We start from the raw sequence: 11,419 nt of genomic DNA on the forward strand, positions 1-11,419 counted from the left end.
CACAGTATTGTACTTGACCTTTTCAGGCTTTTCTCTGGTCTGAAAACAAGCTGATGTGCTCCTGAGTTTCTAATTAGCAATATCAGAAACTGTACAGCCCTTAGGAGAGGATTCAGTGCCTCAATTAACTGGGGGATTGAATGACCTGGTTAAGTCTTCTGTTTAAGGAGATCTTTGTTTCAATCTGTTGTTGAAAAGCTTTCTAAAATAAAATGCATTACTGCACTTTTTGCCTCAAGAATATTCTAATTAACATAAAAAACAGTCCTGATGATCTAAGATCTTATCTCATCATTACAACAAATTACTCTATGAAACTACAGTGCGGTTAAGGTTATAGTACTGACTATAAGGAACACTTGAGAAATTTGCCAGATTTTCACAATACAAAACCCAACCTTACTTACTGTCTATAACTTGCTTTCATTTCTTCCACACACAAACTATAGACATATTTCCATGTATCTGAGGCTCTGGCTAGTTAAATCTTGGTTACTCACAGTTCAACTATATTTGTGTTATTTCACACTTTTAACTTCATAGGAAATCTTTACTTGTGAAAGAAATACGATTCACTTCAGGCTTATGCTAAACGGTAATTAAAAAGTCCTCAGGCCTCTGATAATTTTCCCTTATCGACTACCTTACTAATCAAACTTTTTGTACAGGCAATAACTAGATTAAGTTTCCAGGTAATAAAAAGCAGAACTAAGCCAATTTTCCTTAAAAAACAAACAAACAAACAAACAAACAAAAACCAAAAGGGTCTGTGGTTCCTTTGCAGAATTTGCTCTTTAACAGATGGTCAATATCAGGAAAACAGCCATCTAAAGTGATTCTATTGCTAACATTAGTTTAGATAAACCCATTTGAACCATCTAAGAGGGGTAATTATCTGGATAAATAGTTTACTGATAAATGAAAGTCAAGACATAGATTTTATTTCACTTAGATATTTATTTATTTGCCTTTTTTTTTTTTTTTAAGTGCTGCACCTGTGGCATATGCATGTTCCTAGGCTAGGGGTTGAATTGGTACTGCAGCTACCGGCCTACACCACAGCTCAGGGCAATGCTGGATCCTTTTTTTTTTTCTTTTCTAATGCTGGATCCTTAACCCATTGAGCCACATGAGGGATCAAACCCGAGCCCTCGTGGATACTAGTCAGGTTTGTAACCCACTGAGCCACAACAGGAACTCCTCACTTAAAATATTTAAAAATAGGAGTTCCTGTCGTGGCGCAGTGGTTAACGAATCCAGCTAGGAACCATGAGGTTGCGGGTTCGATCCGTGCCCTTGCTCAGTGGGTTAACAATCCGGCGTTGCCGTGAGCTGTGGTGTAGGTTGCAGATGCGGCTCGGATCCAGCGTTGCTGTGGCCCTGGTGTAGGCCAGCGGCTTCAGCTCCAATTAGACCCCTAGCCTGGGAACTTCCATATGCCGCGGGAGCAGCCCAAGAAATGGCAAAAAAAAAAAAAAAAAAAAAAAAAAAATTTAAAAATAAGAAAAGGGAGAATATGGGGCTTCTAGCTTCAAAACAGATCTTGACATTTCTCATTGAGGAATTAAAAGACGCATAATTTCTAGTTGTTTAAAAAAAATTTTTTTTTGTCTTTTGTCTTTTTAGGGCTGCACCCGTTGCATATGGAGGTTCCCAGGCTAGGGTTCTAATCAGAGCTCTAGCTGCCGGCCTACGCCACAGCCACAGCCACGCCACATCCAAGCCGAGTCTGCAACCTACACCACAGCTCACGGCAACACTGGATCCTTAACCCACTGAGTGAGGCCAGGGATCGAACCCACAACCTTATGGTTCCTAGTTGGATTCATTTCCGCTGTGCCATGATGGGAACTCCTGTTTTAAACATTTTATTCTGAAGACATTTCCCCAATACCAGCTACCCTCGCAGTTAAGTGAAATTCAAAGATGGTAACTTTTATTTTCAAGTTAGAAGCAATATATTTCCATCAGTCTCCTTAGATGATAGTGATGGCACAATCACTCAATGACCACAACCAGTTCTGATATCTCTACCATCAATTCCAAGCAAACTGCCTGTCTTCTGTATTCACACTCTCTGTACACTTTTCTGTACAATCACATTTTCAATACCCATGTTGAAATATAGGAACCAAGAATACTTTTTAGTACTTTACTTCTTGAAAGGGTCACTCCAGCTTTGCTGACCACATCCAATCATTTTTAAAGTCTGTAAAATGCCTGAAAAGACCCTGGACTAGGAAACAGGAAAAAGGGTTACAATCCTCTCCAACTGAGTAGCCACCACTCACCACTGAGTCTCAGTTGACTCAACTGCTGCCTGTCTCACATAGGTTATTATATCTTTAACATCAAAATACAATAGTAGCTCTTGGCCCAGCGCTTGTACCCTGCAGACACTCAACTAAATTGTGTGAACTAAACAGACTGAAAAATAACCACAATCAGGGCAGACAGTACTTTCTGTCCCCATCCTGTGTCTCTTAAACTAAGTTCTGTTGCTCAGGGGCATGGGCAGCCAGTAATTCATATCGGAGCAAAAACAAAGAATGAAACTCATTTTCAAAGTACAAAGGACAGGAATATAACATAATGCTATTATATGAAATAGTGTAGTTAACTAAAACAATAAGTTATTGTATACAAATGAATGTTTCAATTTTAGATGCCCAATTTAAAAGCTTTGATCTGAATAAGAGACTCATTTATAATCATGAGTATATTTTTTTATTGTCACCTTGAATCTCCAAGAATAATGTGCTGATAGAAACTAAAGTCACTCAGTTTTAACTGCAAATATATGATTTGTAATAAACAGATAAGATACTCACAGCTTGCATTTCTATATAGAAGAAATGGTTCATGGAGCTGAAATTCCAAATCTTTATTCACTGGTTCAACTAAATTGTGCATATTCAGTCGATTCACAATGGTAAAACCATGGTAAGGTGAAGCTGACCTTAGATTTAATAGAAGAAAAACAAATCTGTAGTTATTGTTGCATTTGCAGAAATGTTATCTCTTTATTTCCATTTCAAAGAATGAACCCATTATTGCATTATGCGGTATTATTAGCATTTAAAATTGTAAACAAAAAATTTAGGTTAGATCACATCCCTACACCACAAGCTTTTAAGAACTCAGTCTCTCAGAGCAAAGGCCAAAGTCCTAACCAAGGCCACCAAGGCCTTAGTTGATGTGTCCCTTTGACTTCATCTCCTCTCTCTTCCTTTGTTCCTCCTGCTCCAACCACTCTGGGCTCCTTGCCATTCTCCCTATAGGTGTGATTCCAGCACCTCAGTCTGAACCACTCGGCCAGAATCTATAGTTATTTCATCTCCTGCAAGCCTTTGCTCTAATGTTCTATTCTCACGGGACACCTACTTGAAAACTACCCTTTTAATGATCAACAACCTGCTCCCAAGCTCAGTACTTCTAATTCTCCTCTCTTCTTCCATACCACTTATTGTTTTTTATATTTATTGTCTTTCTCCATTAGACTATAAACTCCATGCAAATAGGGTTCTTATTTTTTTTCAGATTATGTCCCAAGACCAACAGTTAGTAGATGTTTTTTCAGATTATGTCCCAAGACCAACAGTTAGTAGATGTTTAATAAACATTTTCTCAATGAAGATATAATCTATTTTAAATGCAGTGCAGGATTGATTATAATTACTGCTCACTATTACAATAATGATTTTTCTTACATCAAATAGGAGAACTATGGGAAGACCTGGGTTAGAAAGAAAATGCCTTGAACCCCAAAATAAGAAACATCTTTGGGAGTTCCCACTGTGGTTCAGTGGGTTAAGGACCTGATACTGTCTCTGTGAGGATATGGGTTTGATCCCTGGCCTCACCCACTGGGTTAAGGACACGGTATTGTGGTGAGGTGCAGTGTAGGTTGCAGATGCAGCTTGGATGTGGTATGCTGTGGCTGTGGCATAGGCCCTAGCTGCAGCTCTCATTTGAGCCCTGGCCCAGAAGCTTCCACATGCCGCAGGTGTGGCCATTAAAAAAAAAAAAAAAAAAAGAAATATCATATGACACTTTATGATTTCTCACTTGTTTCTCTGTGTACCCAGGAGAGATTTTGGAATCCTGCTGTACAGAGAAGTAAACAAGCCCAGAATGACTCAGGCCTGGACCCCAAAGTCAAGCAAATAATGTAACCAGAGTTCGGCTTTAGGTTTTCTGATTCCAAATCCAGGCTTCCTCTATACTAAGGGCCCTCCAAAGTGATATTTTGACATACTGATATATCTTTACCCAAGGTATATAAAATATTCTCACATATCCCAAATAGAAGTAAACAGATCTGTTATTAGAATCTTTGGTCTCCCTTTTATTAGAATCAATACTATGTAAGCCTCCAGAAGTTAAATTAAGTCATTCACTATACCAAGGTTCTAAGAACAGCTGAAGAGACTTACACTGGTAATGAAGAATGTAGTAAGTGAAGGGTAAAGCCTTCCCCCTGCCCCTTTAAAGAAGAAAGATGAATAACAGGGAACAAAGTGTCGGAAAATAAAAAGTAGTATAAAATCATTTACATTTAAAGGAGGAAAAAGATAAGTGTTTTTAGACAAGATCTGGAAATTGTACAACAAAATTTAGAATACTTGGCAAATTCTTAATAGCCATCAATGCAGAAAGGCAATCCTTAAAAGATAATTCTCAAAACACACACATGAAAAGAATTAGATGTCAGTGAAGTCCTGCTGAGTCCCCTAAGCTTTAGAAATCAAGGGAAGGAATCTGTCCTAGTCAAAGCAAGACTTAAGAGGGATCTAGGAAAACAAGGAACTCCAAAGAGGAACATTCTGTCAGTTGCCTTTAGGCTATGGAAGTTGCCAATAAAAGTTTCAATTTACGACCCAATTATGTTTTAAATTGATAATTAATTTTCAGAAAAGTTGAAAATAAAAAATGTGCAATTATGAATAATCTAGGATTTCTAACAAACTCTCAAACTAAAATTACACATTATTAACGACACTGTACACAATCCAAAACTTTTGGGAGGAGTTGGGAAAGGGATAAAACCAGAGTTATAGAAGAAAACAATAACCTCTTCATTTAGTAATCACTATTAGCTAGTCCATGTATTATATTTCTCTCATCTCTATATCTTTGTTTTCTTTCTTTCTTTTTGTCTTTTTAGGGCTGCACCTGTGGCACATGGACGTTCCCAGGCTAGGGGATGAATTAGAGCTGTAGCCACCAGTCTATAGGACAGCCACAGCAACGCCAGATCTGAGCTGTGTCTGCAGCCTACACCACAGTTCATGGCAACGCCGGATCCTTAACCCACTGAACGAGGACAGGGATCGAACCTGAGTCCTTATGGATGCTAGTGAGATTTGTTCCCACTGAGCCATGGTTGGAACTCCTACTATATCTTTGTTTTCTTAATATGCGGGGAGGGAGGAAAGCATTCAACTCACTCATAACTAGAAAATGTTTTCCATTTTTCTAGGGTCCTAAATAAGATATAGTCCTGTTTGTTTGATTCTGAACACAGGAAGAGTCAAAGAAGGGACATTACTTGGTTAGGATCTCACAGTGAGGGAGAGATGACTACTTGACGGGTCAAGCAGGAAAGTTCCAAAGACAAATGTACGAAAGGGTTGACTCATTCCATATAACACTGTTTATCATTAGGTTAAAAACACACACACACAAACAAACAAAAATCATTTCTTGGAGTTCCCACTGTGGTGCAGTGGGTTAAGGATCTGACATTGCTGCAGCTTGGCGCAGGTCACAGCTCTGGCTCAGATTCGATCCCTGGCCTGGGAACTTCCATATGCTGCTGGGGTGGCAGAAAAACAAAAAATCATTTCTTTTTAAAAGCTTACCTTCGATATACAAATAAGGTCCCTTCTATATCAGTCTTCTCCTATAAAAGACAATGAATCAATTAGATTTTTCCCCATGATCCATCCCCAAATAGTCCCAATGGAGAAGAAATACTCTATATTTAGGATCAACTTATTTATTTAAAATTAATAACTGTTAACAGATCAAGTCTCTCCTACTCTACAAAGTACATTACCAGTTTATTTTGTATCCTTTCTATTCTACTGATGCATATTAACAGACACGAAATGTTCAATCCAGCAACACGCCTATATCTGCAGCATTTCTCCTTTCCTTTTCTTTCTTAAAATTTAAAGGAGAAAATCCTGAAAGAAGTGAAAATTTCACTTTAAAATTAAAACATTTTAGCCAAATTTCTTAATTTTAAAGCCAAGATCCAAATCAACTATAAAAGAAAAAATAAAAATCTTACAAAAAGATAAAAATAAATAAAGCCAAGATCCTGTGTATAGCAATTTCTTCAGCATTAAAGTTTATCAAAGTCAGGGAAAAAAAGAAATTTTATCTTATAGGCTACTATATTTCATCATTGGAGGATTTTGGTATTTTCATGAATAGCAAATTTTATGGTTCGTTAAGAATTACTGCCAAACACAATTAGTTTGTTATCAGAATTTTGTTGAAGAAACATGAATATTGAAACTATACTGTCTTAGTGTAATTCTTGTAGGTCTTACAAATAACTAAAAACTTTTTTTTTAAGCTTAAAGTGAACGTTTGATTAAGAAAATACAACTCATATCACCTTTCATTTGCTGTCACAAGAGTATATTTAAGTTTCAAACAATTAAAATGTTTAAAAAACAGCAAACAAGGAGTTCCTGCTGTGGTGCAATAGGATCGGTGGTGTCTCTGCAGTGCCAGGATGCAGGTTTCATCTCTGGCCCAGCGCAGTGGCTTAAAGGATCGGTGTTGCCACAGCTGTGGTGTAGGTTGCAACTGTAGCTCAGATCTGATCCCTGGCCCAGGAACTCCATGTGCCATGGGGTGACCAAAAAAGAAAAAAAAGGAAAAAAAAAAAAAAAAAGAAGAAAATACAAACATTCAAGTTCGCAGTTCAGATAGGACCTAAATACTTTAATATGGTCAACAAACTATGAGCCAACTTAAATGTTAGTTATATCAAATTGAATTTGCTGGGATGACAAAAAAATTTTTTTGGTCTTTTTAGGGCTGAACCTCTCAGGCTAGGAGTCGAATCAGAGCTGTAGCTGTCGGCCTACACCACAGCCACAGCCACAGCAACGCCAGATCCTTTAACCCATTGAGCAAGGCTAGGTGGAACCTGCGTCCTCATGGATATTAGTCAGGTTCGTTACTGCTGAGCCAAGATAGGAACTCCGAAAAAAATTGTTTTTTTAATATTTACCATCTTAATTCCTTCCAGGAGTACTGCCCTAGCTGAGATAGTATCAGGAAACTTTTCTTTCGTAAAAATTCAGAGGCTTTTTCTTGCTTTTCAAATGTTATTAGTATAAGATATGGGTAATCAACTCTCTCAGTGAAAGAAAACCTGCCCAAATAAACCACTGCGCAATCTTACAATTCAATGTAAAATTACAAAGAGAGGGAGTTCCCATCGTGGCTCAGTGGAAATGAATCCGACTAGGAACCATGAGATTGTAGGCTTGATCCTGGCCTTGCTCAGTGGGTTAAGGATCTGCCGTTGCTGTGGCTGTGGTGTGGGCCGGCCTGTAGCTCGGACTGGACCTCTAGCTCGGACTGGGAACCTCCATATGCCAAAAGTATAGCCCTAAAAAGCAAAAAACAAACAAAAAAAACAAACAGAAAAGATTTTGGCTATATGCCAAGTGTCATGATGAAATGAACAATAGCAGCTTAGTTTTTTTTCAGTTCTTGAGTTCCCGTGTGGCTCAGTGGAAATGAATCTGACCAGAATCCATGAGGATGCAGGTTCAGTCCCTGGCCTTGCTCAGTGGGTTAAGGATCCAGTGTTGCCATGAGCTGTGGTGTAGGTCATGGACCCGGCTTGGATCTTGCATTGCTGTGGTTGTGGTATAGGCCAGCAGCCAGAGCTCTGATTCGACCCTAGTCTGGGAACCTCCATATGCTGTGGGTGCAGCCCTCAAAAAAAAAAAAAAAAAAAAGTTTTTTTCAATTCAGATTATTATAACTTGTATTTCATATTTAAAGGAGAGCTCCACAGTTAAAATTCCAAAATATTATAAGTTTGTGACAAACTAGAAATGAAAGCTTGTTAGTATAAGTCCATGCCCCAAACCATTTCTCTACAATCTACCACAAATGTATATATAGAGCAGAAAAAGAAAAATGGTTCAGAACAATTTTAACTAAAGCAATGTCTAAAGAGACACATTTAAAAAAAATTTATAATTTTGTTCTCTGTGACTTCCCATACTTCCTCCTCTTCCAGGAGGTGAAGGAAAGAAGACAAAGCAAAGCAAGATTATTTTGAAAACTCCCTTCATCTGAATTAACTGTTTATTTTTGCCAAATGATTTTTCACGAAATTATCTGATTAAATATAACCCATATATCTACATTATGTTGCAAAGGGCATATTATGATAAAAATCTTTGAGTTTTGTAACTATAAAGATTTCAATTTTTACTGAAACGTGGACTTTCTTAATTCAATTCAATAAACATTTATGGATTATTTTCTAAGTAAAGGCAATAACTGAATGATTTAAGAAGTTTTACTACTAGAAAAAGGGGGGGATTACGTTATTTAAACAATGAAGGAAGCTTCAAATGGGTTAATAAGTCAGCGAACAGACCGAATGTAACTTTTCGGATTCCCTCCCATGCAGAAAAGCTAAAAAGCAATCAATCTGATAGAAGCAGTTAGAGGTGACATGAGGAGCAACACAGCTGGTGTCTTTTCAAAAGGTTTCAAGGTAACCTAATGAACGTTGAAGCCTTTTTGGTGAGTGCCTTGATATCTTTCCCAAACTCTGGAAATAGTGTAGTTCGATAAAAGTGGGACTTATCCCCATCCCCTCTCTTCCAAGAACTGAAACTAACTGGATTTCAAGCTTAAAATCCAAATAACCTCTGTGAAGGGGGCTCTTATTTGTCTGTTGCGGGGAGAGGGGGCGTGTTGACTTTACAGATTATGTATATATAATTTATCCAATAACCCTCAAAGCTCCAAACACAACCTTTTAGGTATCTGATTCCACCGGTCTCACAGGATCTTTCAATACACCTGCAAAGAAGGCAGGTCGCCCAGGACCTCTGGCGGGACCCTACTGGACTCATCCTCCTCCAATCTTCCCCCCTAGCGACTTTCCCCCCGGATGTTTAGACCTACTTCTCTTGCTAAACTCTCCAATCCCCGGCGCCACCGCTAACCCTCAAGAGCCGTCCGGCTCTTCTCCAGTCTCTGGCCTCGCCTCCGCCGCCCGGGCCTCCCCCATCTCCCCCCACCCAGGGCCGTCCGCGCGGCCCCTTTAAGAGGCGGTGGCCGGGCGGGCGACCTCGGCGGCCTAGCCGCACTCACCCACTGGTTGGCCTTGGGGCAGAAGGTGTACAACGCGACTTGGCCCGTGAGATCTGCGATGCTGGTGATGTAGGGGTCGTGTTGCTTCAGGGCCGCTAGGCTCATCTCCTGCCCAGCTCGACTCAGCGACTCCATCTTGAATTCCAGAGCCTAGCCCCTTTAGCGGGGGCGGAGTCGCGTACAGGAAAGTGCCATCGAGGCAAAGTTCCCCCAGCTGCGTCAGCGTCCTTAACTTCCGTCTCTCGGCCGGGCCTCGCGGCGGGGTCGTACGTCAGCTATTATGCTCCGCCGCGCCCACTCCCGGGGCGCCGGGTTCCGGTGTTGTGTGGTCCCACCGGACCAACAGTCCATGGTGGCGTCCACTGTCTCCTAGTGGAGCTGGCAGGCGGGGACCCATGTGCATTTTTTCCTCGCTGGCTGAAAGATCCTGGCGCCGGCATCAAAGCTGTTTGGCAGTTTCTCTGCGCTCTTGCCGGACTAAGCTCCCGTGGCCTCAAAATGAAAACCACTCTGTGACAAGGCGGGGCTCCACTGCCCATTTAGAAAGCACAGAAAAGCGGGGAGGAAGGAGGGAATCCTGAAAATTACCTCAGTCCTCGGATCTCGCTAGATCGCCACTGTTAGCAGTGTTTTCATAAAGGAAATTTTCGAAAAAAAAGAAAAAAAAAAAAGCCAAACTAACTCAGCTGTAACTTAACAGGAATGTCATATTATTCACGTTTACTCCTTATTTTCCTCGTCTGAATCCCACGCAAATCTTTCCATCCAGTGTTGGAAAGAGCCCGTGAAATCTTGAGTTTGTCATGCACCGCTTAAAGCTTAAAAACAAGAACTCATTCTTTAAGCAAACATCTGTTGCGAATTTAAGGTATTTTAAAGAGTCAGTTAAAGAGTAAAACAACGCTTAGAACATACAGGGAACTCTGCCCCCATCCCCCATTGTTAAATTATTATTTTATTTAATGAAAAAGTATGCCGATGGAATTGAAATTTTTTAAATTACTCAATGATTTCATTACATTTATAGATGTACAATGATCATCACAATCCAATTTTATTGGATTTCTATCCCACAACCCCAGCCCCCCCCCCCCAAACCATCTCCTTTGGAAACCATAAGTTTTTCAAAGTCTGTTGAGTCAGTATCTGTTCTGCAAAGAAGTTCATTCTGTCCTTTTTTCAGATTCCACATGTCAGTGAAAGCATTTGATGTTGGTGTCTCATTGTATTACTGACTTCACTTAGCATGATAATTGCTAGGTCCATCCATGTTGCTAAAAATTCTGGTATTTCGTTCCTTTTAATGGCGGAGTAATATTCCACCGTGTATATGTACCACATCTTCTTGATCCACTCCTCTGTTGATGGACATTTAGGTTGTTTCCATGTCTTGGCTATTGAAAAGAGTGCTGCAGTGAACATTGGAGTACATGTGTCCTTGCAAATCGTGGTTTTCTCTAGATAGATGCCCAGGAGTGGAATTTCTGGATCAAATGGTAGTTCTCTTTTTAGTTTTATGAGGAATCTCCATCCTGTTTTCCACAGGGGTTGCACCAATTTACAATCCCACCAACAGTGTACTAGGGTTCCTTTTTCTCCACACCCTCTCTAGCACTTATTGTTTGTAGACTTTTTAATGATGGCCATTCTGGCTGGTGTAAGGTGATATACCTCATCGTGGTTTTGATTTGCATTTCTCTAATGATGAGTGATGTTGAACATCTTTTCATGTGTTTTTTGGTCATCTGTATGTCTTCTTTGGAGAAGTGTCTGTTTAGATCTTCTGCCCATTTTTTGATGGGGTTGTTTGTTTTTTTGGTATTGAGCGGTAGGAGGTGTTTATACATTTTGGAGATTAACCCCTTGTCAGTCAATTTATTTGCAAAGATTTTCTCCCATTCTGTGGGTTGCCTTTTCATTTTGTTTAGGGTTTCCTTTGCTGTGCAGAAACTTTTAAGTTTTATTAGGTCCCATTTGTTTATTTCTGTTTTTACTGTCATTACTCTAAGAGGTGGATCTGAGAAGATGTTGCTGTCGTTTATGTCAG

The 11,419-nt window shown here is 39.7% G+C and overlaps 1 protein-coding gene across 1 annotated transcript in view; it reads right to left on the reverse strand.

Annotated features, from left to right (window-relative positions):
* DCP1A (decapping mRNA 1A) overlaps positions 1-9,511 on the reverse strand; it is a 63,048-nt gene extending 53,537 nt beyond the window's left edge. Inside the window, 3 exon segments of the mRNA NM_001244358.1 lie at positions 2,832-2,959; positions 5,865-5,905; positions 9,373-9,511. Of these exon segments, the coding sequence (NP_001231287.1) occupies positions 2,832-2,959; positions 5,865-5,905; positions 9,373-9,507 (304 nt within the window). The 5' untranslated portion in view covers positions 9,508-9,511.

The sequence above is a fragment of the Sus scrofa genome, chromosome 13 (assembly GCF_000003025.6).
Source record: "Sus scrofa isolate TJ Tabasco breed Duroc chromosome 13, Sscrofa11.1, whole genome shotgun sequence".
Taxonomy (NCBI): domain Eukaryota; kingdom Metazoa; phylum Chordata; class Mammalia; order Artiodactyla; family Suidae; genus Sus; species Sus scrofa.